The following is a 24,396-nucleotide window of genomic DNA, read 5'->3' as shown; positions in this document are numbered from 1 at the left end:
TCACTGCCTTCCTTATGTATTTCAAAGTCTTCTCTCTAGCCCAACTAGCTTCAGCAGAAGCAAACTGATTTCTCTGACCCGGTTCAGGCAAATTAAGCAGAGAAAAGACTGAGACATTACTTTTCTGGTAGGTTCATTGCTTGCTTTCTCAAGCAGGGTACATAAGGTGGGACTAATAGAGTGAAATGGCTTCTCTCCTACCAGGCATCTGCTTTTTGTCTGGTGGCATGAGTGAAGAGGATGCTACTCTCAACCTCAATGCTATCAACCTTTGCCCTCTGCCAAAACCCTGGAAACTAAGTTTCTCTTATGGACGGGCCCTGCAGGCCAGTGCACTGGCTGCCTGGGATGGCAAAGCTGCAAACAAGAAGGCAACCCAGGAGGCTTTTATGAAGCGGGCCGTGGTAAGATGCTGCTACCTCTTATCTACTTGATGGTGTTCACATTTGGGGCTTGACTTTCTGACATGGAGAAGCATTGTTTTCTTCGGGCCAAGAAGGTATCTACTTCTATTAGTGTCTATTAGGCATTTGAAAATGTGGCAGTAGAGGTCAGTATGAGGATTGAGGCTAGAGAGAGTTTTGAATTATCCACACTGGTAGTACAGTTGATGAGAGGAGACTGAAGGACAATTTCAACAGAAACACTTCAGAGAGAAGGAGATAAGAGGACCAAGAACTGAACCTAGGATACTTTTTATTTTGGGAAGATGAAGAAGAGAAGCAACCAAGAAAAGCAGCAATTATATCATAGGGTGAACCAAGCATTCTGGGAACAAAGAGTGAAGAATTTATTTTTCTTTCTTTCGTGTTTGTTTGTTTGTTTTGAGATGGAGTGTTACTCTGTCACCCAGGCTGGAGTACAGTGGCACAATCTCAGCTTGCTGCAACCTCCACCTCCTGGATTCAAGCAATTCTTCTGCCTTAGCCTCCGGAGCAGCTGGGACTACAGGCAGGCACCACCATATCTGGCTAATTTCTGTATTTTTTAGTAGAGACGGGATTTCACCATGTCGGCCATGCTGGTCTCAAACTCCTGACCTCAGGTGATCTGCCCACCTCAACCTCCCATAGTGCTGAGATTACAGACGTGAGCCACTGCCCCAGCCAAGTAAGAATTTCAAAGGGCTAATAATAACATGCTATAGAGAGATTCAAAACAAAGGCCAAGAAAAGACACTGAGATTGGCACATAGGAGCATATCAGTGACCCTCACTGAAACAGCTTCAATAAAGAGGAAAGGGAAGGTGCTCATTCAATAAGCTTTTCAGAAAAAGACCCAGAAAGGTTTCCAGGAGAAATGGGGACCAACGAAGTTTTTATTCAAATAATAACCAAAATTTAAAAAATACCCTTTATGACCCAAGAACTGGGGTGAACAAATCAGACATAGCCATGTCCTCCAGGAAGCTTGGAGTTTAGCCAAATAGGAGAGAGCTTGGCATGCTTAAATGTAAAGAAAGAGGAGCCAGAGGAGACAGTAAAATGGGGAGAGTGGGGATAATTGAGTGGAGATGAACTCAGAGGAGCAGGACTGCATGAGACTCAATATTAAGCATAGGTGGTACAGCTGGTGTAAGACAAAAAGGAGGGAAGAGGCAGAAAAGAGAATATGGTTGGAATTAGCTCTATATAAGTCAAGAGATGTAGCAGTTGATGACTGATTACAGTTGAGGGTATCTGCTGAGAATGATGAAGAAATGGAAATTTCAATACTGACAGTCGGAAAGGGTAGAAAAGCAGTTAAAGGAACTTGTTAGGAAATTGATCACACATTATGGCCAGACATGGTCAAGCATCAGGTAAGGTGCAGCTGAAATAAGAGTGAGTGTGTGGTAGCTTCATTCCTGAATTTTCCTAACAGCTGTCTAAAGCATGCAGGAAGATTCAGATAAACCTGAATGCAAAATGGCAGGGTAGAAGAGTGAAAGTTTAATAGGAAGATAGAATAGTGACAAACTTTATCAATAGCCTCTGTTAGCTTGCTGACCATAGAGGAAGCCAGGCAAGGAACCAAGAGTAGTCAGAAGTGTGGTGATGAGGCCCTAAAGGGAAGGAAGGACCCAGGGAAGCTAAAAAATCATCTCACAGGCATAAGAGAGGTATGAGATTTTCAAAGTAGTGTTTTACCTTGACTGTGGAAAGCAGAGTGCAGCGGTGCTGCTGCATGGCTGATGGATTAAGGAGACCTAGCTCACATGATGGAGGGATTGTGAAAGCGCAGGTCATAGGGACATCCACACAGAAGAAGGGAAGCTGAGTTTATCATCAAGGATGGTGCTTCCCAAGCTCCGGTGTGGATCTGAATCACCTGAAGGACTTGGTTTTGTTGTAATCTTTTATATTTACACATAATAATTGTATACATTTATGGGGCATCTGTGATTTTTTATATATGCATAAAATGTTTAATGATCAAATCAGGATAATTAGGGTATTCACTCCAAATATTTATTATTTATTTGAGTTGGGAACATTCCAAATCTTCTCTTCTAGCTATTTTAAAATATGTAATAAATCATCGTTTACTATAATCACCTTACTGTTCTATCGAACACTAGAACTTATTCCTTCTCTAACTGTATTTTTGTACCCATTAGCAACCTCTTTTCATTTCCCTGACCCTCACTTGAAGTGCTTGTTAAAAATGCAGGTTATGGGTCTCACCCACTGAGTTTCTAATTCAGTAGGTCTGGGGTAAGGCCAGGGAATTTCTATTTCTAACATGCTCCTAAGGGATGCTGGTAGACCATGAAACACCCTTGGAGAACCATTGATGTAAAATGTAGAAATATGTCCTGGAGACAACAGACAATAGCGACACTGACTGGAAGAAGTGGTACCACTGAGTGACATTCAAATATTATCATAAGTTTCATAATTCTGAATTTATCTTTAACTGGAATGTATACAGGAAAGCAAATGATACTATGATAACAACTAAATAAAAATTACATATTCTTCTAGACCAATATAGGTCAAAAATGGAAATATTTTTAAAATAAACATGTTTTTCTTTTGGTATAGTGTACTATACTAGTGAGAAATTTCTCAACTTCAGTTTCCAGTACTGTTGCTGCAATATTGTTGGTACTGAACAGAGATTTCCCCAGTAACTGACACAAACCTCAACCTTACCAAAGAAATGCTCAGAAAACTGGGATAAAAAGGGGAGACACCTTATAGAAGGGGATGGTGTCAGCAGCAATATTCAGCAACATCGCTGTTAAAAAGAAGAAAATCTGAGTGAAGGTTTGGCTGGTTTCCCATGAGAAGTAGACAGGGTCAAGGTGGGGTCACATTTACTCTAACTCGTCTCCTTTCTCATATTTGTCTTCTAGGCTAACTGCCAGGCGGCCAAAGGACAGTACATTCACACGGGCTCTTCCGGGGCTGCTTCCACCCAGTCGCTCTTCACAGCCTGCTACACCTACTAGGGTCCAATGCTCGCCAGCCTAGCTCCAGCACTTCTAGTAGGAGGGTTGAATGGGAGCAACTTTTCCTCCAATCCTGGAAATTCGACACAATTAGATTTGAACTGCTGGAAATACAACACATATTAAATCTTAAGTACAATGGGGGGAAAAAACAAATCAGTTATTGAAACATAAAAATGAATACCAAGGATCTAATCAAATTTCACACAGCAGTTTCCTTGCAACACTTTCAGCTCCCCATGCTCCAGAATACCCACCCAAGAAAATAATAGGCTTTAAAATAGTATCAGTTTCTCATCCAAAGAACAACTGCTGATTGAAACACCTCATTAGCTGAGTGTAGAGAAGTTCATCTTATGAAACAGTCTTAGCAGTGGTAGGTTGGGAAGCAGATAGCTGCAACCAAAAAAGAAATAAATATTCTATAAACCTTCAGTTGCTATCGGGTTTCACTTTTCTGCTCTTGTTGTCCAAAGACTCAGTGTATTTCATTACTTTTGACTCTACTAGACATGACTGGGTTTCAACAGTAAAGGTCTTCAACTCTGGCTATTCATTGGAATCAAGTCGCAAAATTTTAAAAACTCAGATGCTCAGGCCACACCCCAGCTCAATTAAATCAGAAACTCTAGACCTAGGATCCTCTATTAGATTTCTTAAAGTTCCCTCTGATTCCGATGTACAGTCAAGTTTGAGAACTACCAATCTAAATTTCAAGTTTGAGGGTATTTGAAAATTTAAAGCCATTCACAATACAAAGACAGCTAAAAATGTAGAATGATTTTGAGCAACTTGTGGAGTGTAATAAGATAATTCATGTGACTTCAATGCTTGGAGCATTCCTCTTCAAGTGGCCCAGATTTGGTGAAACAGGACTACCTTGTCATCTGCATGTCCAGGTACATTTTGTAGTTTTGCAGTAAATAATATTCACATAATGATACTGTATTGACTTTCAATTTTCAGAATTAACCTACAGTTAAAGCACTTAAGACAACCAGAGTTATAAAAGAGAATTTAAATATTATGACTTTGGACAGTGTAAAAGTAATGATTTAACTGACAGAAGCTGGGAAATATAAGGGGGAGAAGAAGTGGAGGAAAGCAAAGAGAGTCAGGAATACTACTTAAAACTGATGGGTTAAGAAATAGTGCTTTAATTCTATTTAAGTGATAAAGGAAAAGGATATAAATCGTTAAAATATATATCTAAAATTAAAATATGATAGTATGCTAAATTTCTTACCTTGAATAATACAAAGACAAATGGTATTGTATAGATTAACAAATGAAGTAACAGAGGCTTAACATATTATTTAGAGGAATAAGACAGAATTAGCCAAAGGGGCTTACTCTTAAGGAGAAAGACCTGGGAGTGGGGGCACAGGAGAGATGACTTTTCCTTATTACCTGCCCTCTACAGTATTTGAATGTTTATTTCCATGTGCTTGTCATTACTTTTCTAAAAACAACTATATTCATACAAGCAACTCAAGCCTATATTAGAGATCTATTAAGCCCACGGTTTTCATTTTACAGATGATAAACAAAGCCCAGAGAAGTAAAATTACTTACTGAGGGTCAAACATTTATGGTAGAGCTGAGAGATTAAAATTCAGGTCTTCTAAATTCAGGTCTCTTGCTCATAAGATGAACACACAGCCAGAGATCTTACAGGGCAAGGCGACAGGCTGTGTTCAATATCTCTGCCACCCGTGGCATAGGTCTTGTACATTTCTCCTTGTACATTTCAGTCAATCATCAAGCATTTCATGTCCTACTATGTGCCAAGCTGTCCTAAAAGCTGGTAGGTAACACCTTGTGAGACAAAGCTTTTCTTCCAGATAATTTTTATCTAGATCTTACTCAGCATTGCTAAATTCTTTAGATATTTTAAGAGGTATCTAAAGAAACCTCTCAGATTCTTATCAGTTAAGCATGAATTTATAATCAAGGATGAGTTACTTGTATATTTTGGTCAAGGCTGAATTACATTTTACTGGGAATGAGGATTTATATAATGCATTTTCCTGGCTATCATCTGATATATTTTCCCTACTAAAAGACTACAGTTGTCTTTGAAATCTCAATCCCAGTAATTTCCTCCTTTCAGGGTAATATGCAGACAAGTGTTTTACAAGGCTACAGACTTCAATTTCGCTGTGATTTCTGAGTGAGTATTTAGTGGCTTTCCAGCTTTGGTTACTTTGTCAGATTTATTTTAGTAGTTATTAAACACCTACTAAAACTAAAACCTGGTACTAGACATGAAAAATAGAGAAATTTCAGCTTTAGGGCACACCAGACAATTAAGCTTAAATAGCTAAGCAAGAAACACACAAACCATTGACTGGGGGTTGGTAAGTGGGAAGGAGAGTCAGGGTGTAGAATCAGATGTCTGGGTGTGGGAAAGGGAGATGACATTCAGGTTGGACATCACAGGAGAACAAAAGAAGGGAACTCACACACAGGATACTGCCTGTATGTAAGAAAATACATTCATAAGTCACTGGGAGAAGATGACATTTTGAAGCTATCAAGAGCTAAGGCCACACAAACACACAAATGACTAAGTTCTGGAAAGAATAAAAAGAGGAATTTGTTTTTGCTCTGAAGAGGGAAGAGGGAAAGAAGGAAAGGAATGAGCAAGAAAATGAGGGAAGAGAGGAAGAAATGAGAAAGGAAGGAAAAGGAGGAGGCAGGAAAGAAGCTAGGGCAATATGTAATTGTGACGAGGTGACGGGCTTTTGAGGAGGAGGATAACTATTATTAAGCAATCTAAAGATACTGTCTTCTTGTGAGGAAAAACTGAGTTTCTCATTTGAGTCTACATACATCATGCTTTATAAAAACAAGATACTGAGATGATTCGTAATGATTCATAATGTGAATTAATTTAGGAGAAACAAAAAACAACCGTGACAGTGAGAAGATAAGCTTCTAGAAACTTGCAGAAATCTTGGAGTGAGCTTTAGGCAAAGCAGAAATGGGAGTTCCAGATCATCTGATTTAGCCCTCCTGGAATGAAATACTCCAGCTGCCGTCTAGACGTCACTCACAGCGACAGAGGAGAAAACTGGGGTCCAGCATGCTAAAGAAGTTTTCCAAGGTCACATAACCAGTTGGTGGTGAGATTTAGGCTAGTGTGATTTGCAAAGTCCTCTTGGGTGGTAGTACTCTGCGTTCTTCAAAGCACAGGTTCTGGAGTCAGACAGCATAGATTCAAATGCCGGCCCTGTCACTTACTAGCCATGTGACCTTGGACACATTATACCTTTCTGTCATTCAGTTTCTTCATCACCAAAATAAGAAAAAGTACATGATCACATATTGTTGAAAGAATAAATAATACATCTCAATAACAAGTTCACAATCTCTTATTCACAATTCTGAAATCTAAAAACTCTGAAGACCAAAAGTTTTCTCATAAGTTTTAGTAAATTATTTGATGGCAACACCTGACCTGAACCTGTTATCTTTACTCCATTTGAGATGCAGCAATATTAACATGTTTGATTGCAGGTGCTTCCTCAGACCCTGAAGAGGGAGTTATATGATACATAGCACAAGCAATATATTTACTCTCTAAAATCTGACAAAATTCTGATTTCCAAAGCACATATGGCCTCAAGGCTTTCAGATAAAGAACTGTAAACCTGCCCTTGGAACAATATCTGCCACATTTCTAGAGTAAAAGATAAATTGCCCACGCTCAATGTAGCCTGGAGGGCTCACGCAATGCTACCAATCCCAAAGCCCATTTTGTAGAGAGGATGAATTAAGAGAGAGAAGTGACGCAAAGCTCAACACAGCCAGTCACAACTCTTTTTCTGCTGCTCATATAAACATGGTATTCTGGCTGGAAAGCAGTCTAAGCCTCTTGAAATAATCTAAAGCACTCAGTACTGGGCATCAATACGTGTAACATACATAAAAATCAGCCAACAATACTCTTGCAGCACCTACTGTATGCTCAGCACTGTAAAGATACATGGTCATTCTATGCTTACCACGGAAATGAGGAAGACAAGCCTGCAGTCAGAAAACAAAGAAAATTGTACACAATAATGTGCTAAATTGCAGTGGCATAGGCTAGATGCTGAGATCAAAAGGGAAGGAATACTTTATGGAAGAGGGAGGATTAGCTGAAGGCAGTTTATTATTATGCTGATCTTGGGAAACAGTCTCTGTGAGCCTCAGCCTTCACATCTGTAAAAGAGGCTTGTTGTGTGGGCAATATTTTATGTACAGTGCCAGATACATAAGTAGTGAATAAATATTAGTTTTCCCTGTCAACTGGCTCTTGAAGAAAGGTAAAGGCTCATGAGTGAGAATGACCATGAATTATGTGTCCTTACTACAGTACAAACTATGTGTTGAGAGAATTATGGGAAATCAACCTGGAATGGTAAGGCTGATTTCCCATAATGGAGTGGCACATGGATGGGCAGAGGTATTTTAGAATGTGTTGCCTTGAAGTGATGAGAAATAGGGAACTGTGGATGACATTTAAGGAAAGAATAACATAACAGCAACACTGAAAATTACTTTCTAGAATGTAGAGGATCAGGAGAGAACCAGGAGCCAGCTAAGTGTCTATAATAGCAATCCAATGTAGCACCTGGCCTTTTGTTGGTGGAGTAGGTGAGTAGATATGATATCTTTAGACTAGAGAAAACAACAAACAACTCCTTGTACGTAGCATAGCCATTTACCATCTTAATAAAGTCTGTTTCATTGCAACCTGATAGGCAAGCGCTTGGGACAAATAAAAGCTCAAAATTCTTTACCTAGTTCTCGGAAAGACTTACATACACGCTCAGACTCAGCCGGGCTGAGTAGTGTGGCAGATGAAAAATAGGGCATTTTCTAAACATAGCACTAATTCTTTTGGCAGTTCAGAATAGCTAGGGCTAGGCAGTAGCCCAGGGTCTCAGGTGTCAGAGAAATGTATTCTGCCCTCCTAAAATAATCAAGGTCAAAGCAGCCTTCTGCAGCAACGTACAACTTTTCCTTCTGCTGCTCTGTTACTCTGTCCTGTTCAGAGTGCGCTTCTGGGTTGCAGGGACACAATGACTGTCACGTTATGTGGGGACTTACATCAGCCAGCGGACTAACATGAGAAACCTGTTCTTAGAGCATGGCTCCCAGATAGGCAACAACACAGGCAAGACACACACACCATATTTTATTTGTGTGAATGAAATCACACAATCAAAACTCAGTGTTTTGGAAAGTTGGGTGATTTTTTTCCCCGTCTTATGTAACACATGTGGCTTACTATGCATTCCTCAAGTCTTCAAGTCTCCTTGATGATAAAGGGCTGCTTGATGCAACTATCAAACTGACATAACACCTCGCAGGTATTCTTAAATTTTTAAAATACAAGTTAACTGATCTTGTCCCACTTGTGCAGTAAAGCAAATGTCTCTCTTTTGTTTGTCTGTGCATTATAGTTATAGATGGCCTTACATTCAAATAAACCAATCAATCCACCCCTACTACCCACCTGGGGCCATAAAACACTCCTCTCCCTCAACTGGCTATCTACTCAATTTTTTTAAATCTCCATCTACAGCCCTCTTTATAGTCACAGATGAGTAATCTATTTTTATTCTCTAACTTTATAGAACAGTAAAATTAAGCAAGTAAAAAAAATAACCAATAAAGGATTGCCATTTATTTTAAGTAAAGACATAAATGTAACAGACTATCCTCCCAAATCACTATTATTTCAAAAAAGGACTTAGGTTTTTTTTTTAGAAAAGAGCATACTTTCAGAACAAAGGTTTCTAATAATCAATTTATCTTTTTTTTAACAAGGATATTATCATTATTTTTACCACTTGAATGTAGAATAATTTTTGTCAAGAATTGACCGTATTTGGGAGCTGATGATCTACTCTCCAGACACTATTTAGCCCCCTGAAAACTGGCTCTTCCTAACTCCAGAATCTGTTCTTACAGAAACCCATTAATGACTAATTATCAAATCCAAAAGACACTCTTCAGCCCTTCCTCAGTCTCTCTGTAGCACGCTTCTGGATCACTTTCCGACAGAAGTTATCATTACATGTTGGGTTTCCCATACTTCTGGTTGTTCCTGTTTCCTTTGCACCTTGCCTACCCACTAAACAGGTAGGCCCTAGGATTCCATCTTTGGACTTCTTTTCTTGCTGTATTCTTTCCTTAAAGCTTAATCCATTCATATCGAAACACTGGTGAATTCCTAAATCCATTTCTAGCCCAGTTCTTTTTCCTGAGCACCATATCCATATCCGCAATTGCCTCTGGACATCTTTACTATCTCAGACATTCAAAATATTAGTGATCTCCTCATTCCATACAAGGTACACTTTTTTGTCCTGTCTCACTGAATAAGAACACCAACTACCCAAAGTGACTTTGAATCTTCACTCTTCCTTAGTTTTCTCATCCAATTAGCAACAAAATTTCACTCTGTTTATAAATATTTCTAAAATCTATCTCTTTCTCACATTCCCACTGCCTTAGTTGAAGCACCATAATCTCTTAACTGTACTACTTTAAAGACCTCTTGAGGTTTTTACACAGAAACAAGGCCCTGGTACAATATCTTGCAAATGCAATTTTCTGAGAATTAAGATCCACACATCTAAGGAAGGTCAAGAACCATGGTCCTTGCACACTTAATAAGAACCAGGTGACAATTTAAAAAACAAACAAAAAACAAAAACAAACAAAAAATCTGGTGCCAAATCTTTCCCTCCCATTCACTTACAGGTTGTCTCGACTTAAAATGGAACACAGGATTTGGGGTTTAATATTTGCAAAGTTGCACAAGGGAAGTATTTGTAGTACGAGTAATGTTATTCTTAAGCTGGGTGCTGGTTAAATAGGTGGTTAGTAGTGAAAACTAAGAGCTGAACACTTCAAATATGTGCCCTTTTAACATACACAGCATACTTAAATACAAAATAGCACCACAGAATTTTAGGCAGAATAGTCTCCCTGGCATGACAACTCTTGATCTGCCCTTACGGAAGGGCAGCCTTACCTCCTCTCATATTCCCAATTCATCAAGAAATCAGGAGTTCAATTTGTAGCTACCAGTTATCTCACAATTCCCCTGCCTTCAGATACTATTCATCTTCCCTGGTGCTCATCTTTTAGCCTCATCTTGAGCATCCTCCTCTTGATTTAACTTTTTCCTTCCCTTCTCTTCTAGATACTTCATTTCCCTCTCTAGAGCCCTCTGCATACTTTTTATAATTTTCTTGGGAAACAGAAATGGACACTTAATTGCTTTTTTTAAAAAATAAATTTTTATATAAAAATGGCCATAGTGCCCAAAGTAATTTATAAATTCAATGCTATTCCCATCAAGCTACCATTGACTTTTATTACAGAACCAGAAAAAAACTACTTTAAATTTCATATGGAACCAAAAAAGAACCCACATAGCCAAGACAATCCTAAGCAAAAAGAACAAAGCTGGAGGCATCACACTACCCGACTTCAAACTATGCTACAAGGCTACAGTAACCAAAACAGCATGGTACTGGTACCAAAACAGATACACAGACCAATGGAACAGAAGAGGCCTCAGAAATAACACCACACATCTACAACCATTTCATCTTTGACAAACCTGACAAAAACAAGCAATGGGTAAAGGATTCTCTATTTAATGAATGGTCCTGGGAAAACCAGCTAGCCATATGCAGAAAGTGGAAACTGGACCCCTTCCTTACACCTTATACAAATATTAGCTCAAGATGGAATAAAGATTTAAATATAAGACCTAAAACCATAAAAACCCTAGAAGAAAACTTAGGCAATACTATTCAGAACATAGGCATGGGCAAAGACTTCATGACTAAAACACCAAAAGCAACTGCAACAAAAGCCAACATTGACAAATGGGATTTAATGAAACTAAAGAGCTTCTGCACAGCAAAAGAAGCTAGCATCAGAGTGAACAGGCAACCTACAGAACGGAAGAAAATTTCTGCAATGGCACCATGCAAAATGGCAACATGGCACATGTATACCTATGTAACAAACCTGCACGTTCTGCACATGTATCCCAGAACTTAAAGTATAATTTTAAAAAATGATTTTTCAGGGGGCTGTTTTTTATAAGCAATGATTTGTACATGCAGTCAAGAATTGTTAAGTTACTGGAGTTCTGAGTTGTCCAAGGATCTTAAAATTATGAAATTTCCATAAATTCCAGATTCATGTCCAAGGATATTAAAAATTATGTAGGAATACCTCATATAAACATGGGTCAAACTACTATGAGGTCAACAGCAGCCAGTGCTTCTGCTATGGAAGATAACCATACAAGAAACTGATGTGACTTCAAGAAAAAGCAAAGAATTGTGTTTCAGTGTACATGCAGTGAAAACATACATGATAGATTTTTAAAATACTGAGAACAGGTCTAAGAACCTCATTAGTTGAGATCCTGATCTGGGAACTGGTGTAAAATAAGTACAACTGGGAAGATCCAGGGCAGGATAATTTTATGGACGAGTCAGGTGCAGTATGTTGTTTTTTGTACTTTTCCTTGTACTACAAATTGTTTTTAAATGTCAGCTGTATAGTAACTATGAGTACCTAATTTGAATAAGGGAGTGCACAAAGATATCTATCTTTCTATACATGTATCATAATCTCCACACTCATATGCAGGTACACACATAAAGAGATAGGAAGATGAAAGTCTGGAGGTAATTTTTAGAATGACTGAGGTACAGGAGAAAGGGAGGGGTCATTTGCTCAAACTACTAGGAAGCTGGAATTACAGAATTCTGGTAATTTGGAATTCTATACTCAGAAACTAAAGAACCTGGGCTTAATTGAGCTACTCCAGAAAAGGTTAACTAGTCACACACAGAATGAATGAGAGCAATTTCCTTCCTATCTTTGATTCTAATTTTAAAAATACAGTAATACTTTTCACAGAATTGGTTTTACACTCAAGTAACAACTCTTACACAAAGCAAAAAACAAAACAGGTTTTAATGGTTAAAACAGATGAAGTAATAGGTTTATAATAACCATTAACTAAGGGAAGCCCTAGAACAAGAAATAAGGATTTTTAATTGCATGCAAAACCTAGTTATCATAAAAACCAATGCAATACCAAAATATCTCAGCTTCCTAGCATAGACTCCAGGTCTTTTCATTTCCAATTCTTGGCAATCAAAATATGTACACTTTTATATGCACCTGGTTGTGGAGGAATAAGATCATTCACATAGGACTACAAATATCTTTCACAGGTAGGAGGGCACAAAAGAACAGTATTTTCCTCCACTTTTTTGGGTCCATCTTGAGAAACAAAAAAGGCACTCCCAAAGGTTCCTTGGTAACACCTTTGTTAGGTTTCTTAATTACTAACATAATCTTTACATGTAAGGTTAATGGTCCACTCATTTCATAGATCTGGGAACCATCAGGCATTGGAACTGCCTTTAACTCACATGCCAAACATCTGGCTTACTTTAAACAAGGACAAAACTGTATATTGATTTCAAAAACATTTGGGCTTTGTTTCCTTGACAACTTATATGTGCTTAATCACTGGACTTTGGCATGCAGAGCCAAACATATCATGGAACTGAAAGAACCACAATATGAGATGGTGACAGAAGACTTTTTGAATCATTATTCTCAGTTTTCCAATATCAGCTGCTCCAGCTCCCTTATAGCAATCCTACTTTGTCCCTCAGAGCACCCATGCTCTGAACCTAGGTTTAATCTCTTTGCTGAAAGATTTATTAAAGATACTTAGATAAATTACTAAGTCTTTATGATCATCAAAGAGTAAGGGAAGTCAGATGCTCATGGGCAGTTGTCCACTATTCACAGAATCTTTAGAAACCATTTGTCTGAGGCCAAGGAGAATTTGCTTTATCACCAAATTTGACCCACGTTGAGCCATACTAAAACTGCACTTGGGTAACTAGTCTCAAATCAAATTGAGCTTATGTATCACTCTACATTTATTGCATCCATGCTGTGTGCAATTTCTGATGCTGAATAAGAGAAATGCGGCAATTAAAGGCTTCACCACAAGCATCACATTCATGGGTTTCTTGGGTTTTCACCTCTGCATGCATCTTCTGATGGTTGACAAGACTGCGCTGTTGACTGAAACTTTTGTCGCACTTCTCACACTTATAAGGTTTCTCTCCTGTGTGTATTCTCTGATGCTGAATAAGACCCGAGTTCCGGCTAAAGGCCTTTCCACATTCATCACATTTATGGGGTTTATTACCTGTGTGAACACCCTGATGTCGAATAAGATTACAAAGTTGACTAAAGCTTTTTCCACATTGTCTGCACAGATAGGGTCTCTCACCAGTGTGGATTCTCTGATGTTCAATAAGAAATGAGCTTCGGCTGAAGCTTTTCCCACAGACAGTACATAGATAGGGCTTTTCACCAGTGTGGATTCTTTGATGTTGTACAAGATGAGCACTAACACTAAAAGTTTTCCCACATTCATCACATTTATAAGATTTCTCCTTAGGGTAGACTTCCTGCTGTATAACAAGACTGCAATTTGGATCAAAACTTTCCTTAGTTTCATTGTATGGATAAGTCTTCTCCCTGGTGTGAATTCTCTGATGCTGAATAAGACCTGAGCTTCTACTAAAGGCTTTCCCACATTCCTCACATTTATGGGGCTTGTCTCCTGTGTGAATTCTCTGATGACGAGTAAGGTTGCAAAGTTGACTGAAACTTTTCCCACACTCTTTGCACTGATAAGGTCTTTCACCAGTATGGATCCTCTGATGTTCAATAAGGAATGAGCTCCGACTGAAACTTTTTCCACACTCAATACAAAGAAAAGGCTTCTCGCCAGTGTGAATTTTTTGGTGTTGTATAAGGTATGTGCTTAATCGAAAGGCTTTCCCACATTCACCACATTTATGGGGTCTTTCCCCAGTGTGAATTCTTTGATGCTCAACAAGCAATGAATTTCGACTAAAGCTCTTCTTACATTTGGTACAGTGATAAGGTTTCTCACCAGTGTGAGTTCTTTGATGCTCAATAAGGTGTGATTTCCAGCTGAAGGCTTTCCCACAGTCACTACATTTATGAGGTTTCTCACCTGTATGAATCCTTTGATGTTTAACAAGGCTCCTTCTCTGGCTGAAGCTCTGTTTACACTGATTACACTGATAGGGTCTTTCTCCAGTGTGGATTCTCTGATGTCTAATAAGGGTTGAGCTCACACTAAAGGTTTTTCCACAGTAATTACACTCATAGGGCCTTTCCCCAGTGTGAATTCTCTGATGTTCAATAACAAATGAACTGCGGCTAAAACTTTTCCCACATTCATTGCACTGAAAAGGTTTCTCACCAGTATGGACCCTTTGATGTTGAATGAAATGGGCCTTGCGGACAAAACCCTTTCCACATTCTTCACATTTATGGCATTTCTCTTCTGAGTTTGGTCTTTTACGGATAATGTTAGTGTTTTCTCTGAACATTCTCTGTTCCGGGGTCAAAGATTCCCTTGGTATTTCCCATAAGAAGATTCCTCTTTGTTTATCTAACCTACCAACAAGTTCAAAGGTTTCTCTACTCATAGGATCCTGGTCAATTTCACTTTTGATTCTTGTAACTATTACACCCTGTGGTTCCACTTCTTCCTCAATATCTTCAATTTCTTGTTTTACAGTTGGCTCCTCATCCTTATCTCTGTTCAAAACATCTGGAATAATAAACAGGAAATACAAAGATCAATCAAGGTCTTTGAAGCAAGGAGAAACAAAGTAAAATGGGCAAAGAAACAAATCAAGTCAAGGTGGGATTAATCAGTCTATCAAAGAAAACAGGGTAGGATGAAAAAAATCCCCACTAAGTTCAGGAAAATTTAGGATGAAAAAACATTATTGGAGTATGATCAGACCAAATAATTAACAGAAAGGACCAGATGCTAATGGCCAGGCATAGTGGCTCATGCCTGTAATCCTAGCATTTTGGGGGAGTGAGGTGGGAGGATCACTTGAGCTCAGGAGTTTGAGACCAGCCTGGGCAACAGCGAGACTTCATCTCTACCAAAAAAGAAAAAAATTTTTTTTAAGTAGCCAGGCATGGTGGCACACACCTGTAGTCCCAGCTACTCAGGTAGCTGAGGTGAGAGGATTGATCACTTAAGCCCAACAGGTTGAGGCTGCAGCAAGCCATGTTTGCATCACTGCACACCAGCCTAAGCAATACAGTGAGACCTAATCTCAAAAAAATAAAAATAAAAATAAAAAAAGATGCTAAGAAGAATAACAGACAAAGATCCAGGGGAAACAATAATTCATTTATTAACAAGCATTTACTCACTGCCCATCAAAAGCACTCCAGAAACACTGTAATCAGCCAGGATTCAGAGACAAGACATGAAGCTCCCCCCCAACCCCATCAAATGGAATGGATGTTAAGTAAAAAATGGGGAAAGAAAATAATATGATAAAGAAAATATTAAGTAAAAAGCAGTTCCTGTATAAAGAGACAAAATGGCTTTTAAAAACAATAATAAAGGGTTAGGTGACAGAGAGTCTATGATATTGGGATGCAGAATAAAATAAGTATTAAGAAACATGGTCAGAGTTCGTGGGAGTAACAACCAAAAAGGGCAGTCTGTGGTAGCTTATGACTTCACCAACCACAAATCATACCGCAAGTACAAGTGATTCTAAACTCTCTAACAATGTAAGACCCAAGGATCACCAGCTTGTTCCAACTGAGAGGCTGCATGACATCTGAGAAATGAAAATCTTGGATGTGTTGAAGAAAAGACAGCACAGTGGTTTATCATATAACAGAGTGGTATATAGTACATTTAGGCCTGCTTCTGACATCTTCCTGATTTTCCATCTCTTGCTGGAATAGATATTAGATAATTCCATCAGAAGATTCAATAATGACCAAATTTATATTTGGCCCTAAACAAGCTCCTTTTTCATACATCCTCTTTTCTCTCAATTTTTTTGTGGAGTCATCTTTGAATTTTCCATTTGCTTACTTCAAACTAGTCATTATTTTATTCTAAAATAACCTTCTCCTATCCCTCTAAGAAACTACTAGAAATTTTATTTCTTCTAAGGCTACTTATAGTGTCCCCTCTCAAATTTGTTTTCGGTGGGCTGTATTTTCTTTCACGTAATGAAAAAACATGAAAGAACTCCCTAAACTTTCTGTCCCCTACCTATAAAATTATCTGCCAATGGTACGTAAAGATATATCTGATTCTTATGTAAAGCTAATCCATCCACCCCTTATCGATTCCACTCACCTCTGGGCATTTGCTTAATTATCCTCTGCCTTTCCTCTTTCTTCAATATACACTCTCTATTGACACTTTCCTACCATTACATAAATACGTCCAATTTTATCTTGAACCTGAAATCCTTCTCTTTATGAAAGCCAAGCATTGAAACAAAATCTTAACACCGAGGTTTTCTATTTCTTATGTTTTCCATGCCCAACCTCTTCCTATTCAACCTATTCTGCAACCTATGGCAAAATCTGGTTTCTATTTCCAGTATCTAGAGAAACTTCCCATTAGATTACCAATGACTCAAAGTTTTTTTAAAAAATGGGCATTTTTTTTTTTTTTTTTTTTTTTTGACAGAGTTTTGCTCTTGTTGCCCAGGCTGGAGTGCAATGGAGCGATCTTGGCTCACTACAACCTCCACCTTCCGGGTTCAAGCGATTCTCCTGCCTCAGCCTCCTAAGTAGCTGGGATTACAGGCACCTGCCACAATGTCTGGCTAATTTTTTTTGCATTTTTAGTAGAGATGGCGTTTCACCATGTTGGCCAAGCTGGTCTCGAACTCTGACCTCAGGTGATCCACCCACCTCGGCTTCCCAAAGTGCTCGGATTACAGGAGTGAGCCACCATGCCTGGCCTAAAACGGGCATTTTTCAGTTCTTATGTTATTCAGCAGCACCTAACACTGTTGACCACCCCAATTTCTTGACATTATCTGTTTTTGGTTTCTACGCTATTACATTCTTTTATTTCATTCCCTACTTCTTTGGGCTTTTCTGATAAATTTCCCTCATTTATTTCTTTTCCTTTGTCAACTGATTTTTGTTATTGTTACCCACATTTACATCCTTACTTGTTCTGTATATACACCCTCCAGACATCTCCAGTTAAATGCCGCACAAAGGGCTCACAATTAACATGGTCATCATCATCTGCTCTAATGCCCTTCCCCACCTTTAATTATCTCCTGAAAGGCACCATCATCCATTACCCTACAGTCTCAAAGCAGGAATCATCCTGTATTTCTCCCTTCTTCTTATTGTTAATCAATCATCCAAATCCTGGATTTATCTTTAGCACTTACCTTTTAACCCTCACAATCATGTAGCTGCCTTGCAATCTTTGGCTCCAGTCTTCAGACTACCAACACATTATATCTGCCTTACTGATTTGAGAAGAGATCTCTATAAAACAGAATTCTACCATGTCATCAGCTGTAGATTTAGCAGCTCCCCATCACCGTTAGGATTGAATCAAGCTCTTTGCTATGATACAACTCTTCATGACACAGTCTCTGAGCCTTAAGTCATGTTCCTACCTACTTTATCATACTTTATATAGGCAAATTGTTTGTGTTACACTCTTTCATGTCTTATCTTTGCATATCTCATTTACTAAATGTCCCTCAACACTGTTTACCTGGCAAACTTTTGGTTTCACTTTAAGATTCAAAGCAATCTTTAAGTTTAAAGCAACAGTTCCTCTACAAAGCCTTTACTAAGTCCACTAGACAGATCTAGGTGTTCTATTTTTTTATCACCAGCCCTCGTCCATAACTCTATTATTGCTATGATTACACTGCATTTTTTTAACTGTTTATTATTTGTCTCTTCCACTGGATTGTAAATTCTTTGTGAGAAGGCAGTCTCTTCAGAGTATTTGTTCAGTTATATTAGCTGGATTAGTGGATACTGTTCCGTCAATTTCATTCAAATGAGTAAGACAAAATTATCATTACTTGAAGATGATATGAATGTATACCTAAAATTCCTGAAATAGGCAAATGAAAATATAATCATAACAAGATTAAAAAGCTTGTTCTTAGTACAAAAAAAGTTAGTAAATATTATACAGAAATGATAAACCCTTCACAATAGTAACCAAAAAAATAAAACCTAGGAATAAACATAAGAAATGTGTAAGATCCATAAAAATATTCCATACAGTTTTTCTGAAAGACAAAAGGATACAGTTAAACAGAGTTAACCACATGGGTAAAGAGATTCAATATTATAAGGATCTCAATTCCTTTCAATCTATGAAACTAATCACATTCCAATCAAAAATCATTTATGAACCAATAAAAAAGTCAATACTTCTAAAGTTTAGAAGAAGGCAGACTAGTGAAGTATATCCTAAAAAAGATTATTAAAGAATGACTTATATTACCAGACATAAAATATAATATATTGTTAAAGCAAATAAAACAATGACATTGGCATAAAAATAAATAGGTCAACAGGATAGGCAGGTGAAGAAAACAAGTGTAAGGCTCCACACAGAGCAGCCTTGAAATGACTATCCATTAGATCTGGGCTTGGTAATGCTTATGCAGTATCTTCCCATCCTGTGCTCATAGCCAATTTTTCTACATAGATAGTTGACTCAAAGTGGGTTTCACCAAAGAACCTGGAATTGAAACTGAAGTCACTAGTTATTCTGAAGGTAGCTAGAACTGTAACCTATCAAACCAGAAGCCAAAAGGACAGAAGTATGTGAACATACGAGGAAAGACTAAACTATCAAGGAGAAAAAAAGAGATAAGACAGTGTTATAGACTGAATGTTTGTGTTCCCACCAAATTCATACGGTGAACCCCTAATCCACAATGTGATGGTATTTGGAGGTGGGGCCTTTGGGAAGTAATTAAATTTAGATGAGCTCATGATGGTGGGGCCCCCATGATGGGATTAGTGTTCTTATAAAAAGAGGAACGAAGACCAGAATGTTTGTGCTCTCTCTCTCTCTCCCCTCTTCTGCCATGTGAAGATACAGTAAGAAGGTGGCAATCTGCAAGTCATTGCGGAAGGAGTCATTAAAACTGAAGATGTCAAAGATCTGAGAAATTAAGCTATCAACCGTATCATTGATGTAGCTATTGAAGGTTTTTTTTTCTTTTTAATAAGCTTGAACAAGAAAAGTATGAATGAAAAGCCAAAACTATAAAGCTAGATGAGAGTTGCATTATGAAAAGCAGTTAAGATGAAGTAGAAGCATTGCAACAGTAGAGTAATAGTGATCTCTTATCAAGGGAGCTCTCACCAAGGGGCTGGAGATAGGGTCTATTGAGGAGGATGAAAAGACTGTGGGAGGATAAATGATGAATGACGGAAAGCTGTATTTAAGCTGCAATAAAGAAGACAGCCTACAAGTACAAGATCATCTATGGGCACACTGTCACACCTTGTCCATATGGTATTTACATATGGGCACTTATTTGGTTCTATCAACCAGAATATCATATATATGGATAATCTGGCAGTGACTGAGAGACAACATGGCATATTAAAACACATACACACACACACACACACATCAACAGCTGATATGGCTGAAGACTAAAGTAGTGTGCAGGAAAAAACAGGTGAGGCAAGAAAGATAGGCAGAGACTATACTTGGAAGGTCCTATATAATAAGAAATTAAGATTTTTATCCTTTAAGCTATCAGGAACCATCAGAAGTTTTACACAGTTAACTAATACAAAATCACTTTGGTGGCAGTAGAGAGAATATATTTTAAAAAAGGAGACTAGTGGCAAGGGGGTAGTTTAGGGGTTAATGCAATAATCCAGTTAAGAGATACTAAGTCTGAAATTAACTGTACTTAGTCATACAAATATTTAAGAAGCATATAATATAGGTCTGGCTCTGTGCTAAGTGCTGGAGAAATCAAATGAAACAGGTATATTTACCATCCTCACAGTAATCAGTGAGGTTAGAAAAGTAACACATATAGAATGATTATAGTATAGTATAATAAATTCAATAGCAGGAGTACATACAAAGTAAAACAATGACAGGAGTGCTTAACTCTGGAGAGAAGGCCCTCGATTTTAATGGATGGAAACTTGCCAGGTTTGAGTTACTCATGTGGTCTTCAAAAGATGACTAGAAATTTGAAACTCAACAGAGAAGATGATGACAACAATATAAGTCAACATTTATATTGTTCTTACTACATGTTAGTGTGTTAAGTGTTTTACATATATTAATTTAGTTAATGCTCACAGTAACCCTATGAGGTAGGTGTTATTATTATTTCCATTTTATAAAAAAATAAACTGAGGCAAAGAGAAGTTAAATCACTATAGTCACCAGGCTAAGTAAGTGGTGGAACCAGGATTTAAACCTAGGCAGTTAGGCTCCACATTACCTTTCTTAAGTGGAAATAAAGATTTGGGCCAGGCACAGTGGCTCATGCCTATAATCCCAGCACTTTGGGAGGCCAACGTGGTTGGATCACCTGAGATTAGGAGCTCGAGACTAGCCCAGCCAAGACAGTGAAACCCCTTCTCTACTAAAAATACAAAAATTAGCTGGGTGTGGTGGTGCACACCTGTTTATCTCAGCTACTCAGGAGGCTGAGGCAGGAGAATCTCTTGAATCCAGGAGGTGGAGGCTGCAGTGAGCTGAGGTCGCACCACTACACTACAGCCTGGGCAATAGAATGAGGATACGTCCTAAAAAAAAATTGGGACTTATCTTCACAGAGTGGTAGCTGATGACCTGAGTGTAGGTAAGGTCCCCCAGGGAAAGAGTACAGACTGAGGGGAAGTCTGAGAATGCAAGCCAATGGAGGGAAACAATAAAGACTTTCACATGTTCATAGAGAGGTAGAATAAAATAAGGTCCCAAAAGGGTCTACTGCATTTGACAATGACGTTATTACAGATCACTGTTAAACAATTTAAAGGGAGTATTAGAGGCAACACAAAGGGGCTCAGACACAAGGGGAGGTAAAGAAGTACAGAACACACATTAACTACTCTTACAAAATCTTGACTGTGAAGAGAACAAGCAGTAAATTATAGGCAGCAGCAAGAGGGAGAGTCTGGCTCATAGGAGGGATTTTTTCTTTTTTCCTCTCTTTTCTCCTATTGGAAGAGTTATGAACATACCAATCATCAGAATAAGGGAGAATAAATAGAGACTGAAACAATAATGGAAAAAAGAACAACTGATTAGTTTCTGGAAAGGTGAGAAGATGAGAGCAGCTTTAAGTGTGTAGATAAGAGGCAGAGAAGTTGAGAGTTCGTGCTTATTGGCCCCTATTTTCTCTGAGAAACAGGTGAGCTTCACTACTGAATGATGGATAAGCTTTTGGAATAGTCACTAAAAAGAACAGGGCAGTGAGCACATCAAGGACAAAAAATATTGCTAAGATATAAAAACCCCAGTGGAGACCAGAAGAAAAAGGCCATATTTATATACAGAACATCAATCTTTTTGGTTAGAGAATTTCTCCTGCTATGTTTAGCAATTCGGGTAGGAAAGAGGGAAAGGTGCATTTTACAACAAACACAGGATTTGAAGTTTGCAGAATGGGTAGAGAATAATGACAGGCTGGCAGGCGAGCTTGCTGGTGATTAGATGGGGAGACAAGCCCAGAGAGGATGGACACCTTGGTGAAAAAACAGAGATGCCAAGGGACAGGAAACATCGTTAATAACGAGTGGGTTTAGGTGGAAAGAAGTAGGAAAGATAGAGAAGTTGTAGTAAGCTCCACAAGGGGAGAAAGCCTCTCTGTTTTGGTTACCCTAGTCTAGTTAGTCCATAAACTTCCATTGCCGAATAACTGGTCAGAGAATAGGGTATTGGGATTTACGATTTGCCTGTTATGACAAAATTGCTATGATCAATGATGTAAGGTGCTGAGTGAAAATGGAAAGCAGGGCCCCTGAAGTAAGACCCACTGAGGCCGAAGTATTAACTGGGTCATCCATGGCATGAGTTAAAACAGATATGAAACATGTGACAAAGTTATGTGTGAAGGACCAAACAAAAAGTTGACAGATAGTGAAAAGGAACTGAGTGGAAAAAGCAAGACTGCTGAGACCTCAAAGAGGGACAGATTTTGTTTGAAGGTGGAAAACTAATGCTTTGGGGACAGCATTTAAAAGCTGAGTGAACAATAACTTCCCCCTTTCAACGCTGAGACAAAGGATGGGGAAGGAGGCGGATGTGGGAGAATAAGCGGCCCCCACTTGAAAAACTGCCAGAGAAACGTTGTCCTTGGGAAAGTGCCAGATTTCAGCTAAGGCCAGGAGGTAAGGAACATTATGTGAAGATGAACAGGGGCTCCAGAAGGCAGAGTGAAAAGGGGTGGGAGGAAAGCTGTGGGAGGATGAGCCAGGACGGAAAGTACAGAACAATATGGGAATGAGATTACTAAGACAGGATGCCCGAAAGGCTTGCAGTTTGGTCACTTTAAGGAAGCTAGGGATGAGAGGTATGGAAACAATTAATGGCTAAAAGGTTTGAATCAGAACTTTGGAACTAAGCAGTTTTGGTACTGGTTTCCGTCCAAATATTCTGTTAGTCTGATTTCTCTCTACTTTCTTAGATATGTTAATTAGAGAAACGGCAGATTCTTACCCAGTGAGACCAGGTTTCCATAATTCTCCATCATGACATCTTTATACAGGCTTCTCTGAGCTGGGTCCAGATAATCCCACTCCTCCTGGGTAAAAAACACAGCCACATCCTCAAATGTCAGCAACCCCTGAAATAGTATGATTTCTGTAGTCAGTTCCTGTTGTCTCAAGGACAATTCTACCACTAAAAGTGGCAGAGGCAATCACTTATCGGGGCCAAATAGGCTAGGAGGAACATGATAACTGAAAGTTTCACATGTTGCCCCATTCTGGGAACGAACTGTAACTGACAGACATCTCAGACTAGAAAGGACCTATGGATAAGGCTTTTCTGATGTATTATGCCCTAACAGTTTAATTTTAGTAAACTGCCCCAAGGCCTCTCCAAGCTTCCCTCACCTCACTGCCTACTTCAATTTTCCATTTGCACTGGCTTGTGACTCTATTCAATTCAATTCCTTGAGGTTCTCTAAGCGTGTACCTTGGGGTCCAGGCACTGTGCCAGGAACAGAAGACACAAGGGAAGGTCAAAAATGGTGCTTCACCTGAAGAACTCACAAATGAGAGAGCTAGTCTGGAGCATTATTTATTTTCTCTGGCCGATTTATCAAGTCTCTCTAGAAAAAGAAAAAAAAAAGGGGGGGGGGGAGCCAGTGGGCAGTTTGTTCGCGAACCGCAACCCAGCGCACTAGTGGGGAGTTCCTTGCAAGGCTCTGGCCCTAAAGAGGCGGTCAGGAGGTTGGTGGGGGCCCGGGGAGAAAGCAGTGGTGAGGCCTAGCTGGGGTAGTGGCGAGACAACCGGGATCCCCGAGGGGTGCTTACTTACCTTTGACTCCGGCGGGGGGCTCGGGGAAGCCATCTCCCAGGCAGAGAATAGGGGCAGGAATTGGGGGTGGCCTCACGGAAAGGAGCCTCTAGTGAGGCCTACCCGGCTGCTGGAAATTAGGCTCGACGAAGACAAGGATCCCTGGCTGGGTCTGACCAGTGCCTGCCTCGGCCCCCAGGCGGTCACGACCCCAACAGCGTATCAGACGCGATCCCTGGCTGTCCCCCAACCCCGAACCCCAACCCCTACTCCTGCCTGGTTACGCAGCCTTTCAGGCCTTGCTAGAGCCTCCTCCCCGCTGCCAGTTCCTCCTCCTTTCAGCCAAGTAGCGCTATGACCGCCCGCCCCCGGACCAGAAGGCGTCACCCAGATCGTTCCCGGGGCCCCCCTCAACTACATCTCCCGTCATGCTCGGAAAGAGCGCCGCGGTCCAGGCGCCGCCAGCAACAGCTACCGGACTACATTTCCCAGCGTACACAGCGGGAGGGA

At 39.4% G+C, this 24,396-nt stretch overlaps 2 protein-coding genes across 9 annotated transcripts in view; one reads left to right on the top strand and one right to left on the bottom strand.

The window, feature by feature from the left end:
• The window catches only part of ALDOB (aldolase, fructose-bisphosphate B), a 28,317-nt gene extending 24,445 nt beyond the window's left edge, over positions 1-3,872 (top strand). For all 3 annotated transcript variants that reach the window (XM_073021812.1, XM_073021813.1, XM_007968557.3), the window contains 2 exons: positions 205-404; positions 3,342-3,872. In XM_073021812.1, coding sequence (XP_072877913.1) covers positions 205-404; positions 3,342-3,437 — 296 coding nt within the window. In that variant the 3' untranslated portion in view covers positions 3,438-3,872. The remainder of the gene's footprint in view (positions 1-204; positions 405-3,341) is intronic.
• An 8,556-nt stretch (positions 3,873-12,428) lies between these two features.
• ZNF189 (zinc finger protein 189) lies at positions 12,429-24,306 on the bottom strand. 6 transcript variants are annotated; one of them, XM_007968562.3, is made up of 4 exons: positions 23,908-24,304; positions 23,563-23,698; positions 23,083-23,209; positions 12,429-15,153 (listed from the first exon to the last, which is right to left on the bottom strand). In XM_007968562.3, the coding sequence occupies exons 3-4, from the start codon at positions 23,114-23,116 to the stop codon at positions 13,433-13,435; spliced, it is 1,755 nt and encodes a 584-aa protein (XP_007966753.2). In that variant the 5' UTR covers positions 23,117-23,209; positions 23,563-23,698; positions 23,908-24,304; the 3' UTR covers positions 12,429-13,432. The 6 variants fall into 6 exon arrangements, with proteins under 6 accessions (XP_007966753.2, XP_007966754.2, XP_007966755.2 ...); XM_007968563.3 differs by having other exon boundaries at positions 23,083-23,167; XM_007968564.3 differs by having other exon boundaries at positions 23,083-23,164.
• Between the last annotated feature and the right edge of the window lie 90 nt (positions 24,307-24,396).

The sequence above is a fragment of the Chlorocebus sabaeus genome, chromosome 12 (assembly GCF_047675955.1).
Source record: "Chlorocebus sabaeus isolate Y175 chromosome 12, mChlSab1.0.hap1, whole genome shotgun sequence".
Classification (NCBI taxonomy): Eukaryota; Metazoa; Chordata; class Mammalia; order Primates; family Cercopithecidae; genus Chlorocebus; species Chlorocebus sabaeus.
The sequence above is the reverse complement of the archived record's forward strand: the minus strand, read 5'-3'. Positions and strand labels throughout refer to the sequence as shown.

Coding starts and splice junctions, on each gene's coding strand:
- ZNF189 (XM_007968558.3), bottom strand. CDS start 23,940: ATGGCTTCCCCGAGCCCCCCGCCGGAGTCAAAG. Junction 23,210..23,907: donor GCCCCCCGCCGGAGTCAAAG/GTAAGTAAGCAC, acceptor ATACTATTTCAG/GGGTTGCTGACATTTGAGGA. Junction 15,154..23,082: donor TGGAAACCTGGTCTCACTGG/GTAAGAATCTGC, acceptor TTATTATTCCAG/ATGTTTTGAACAGAGATAAG.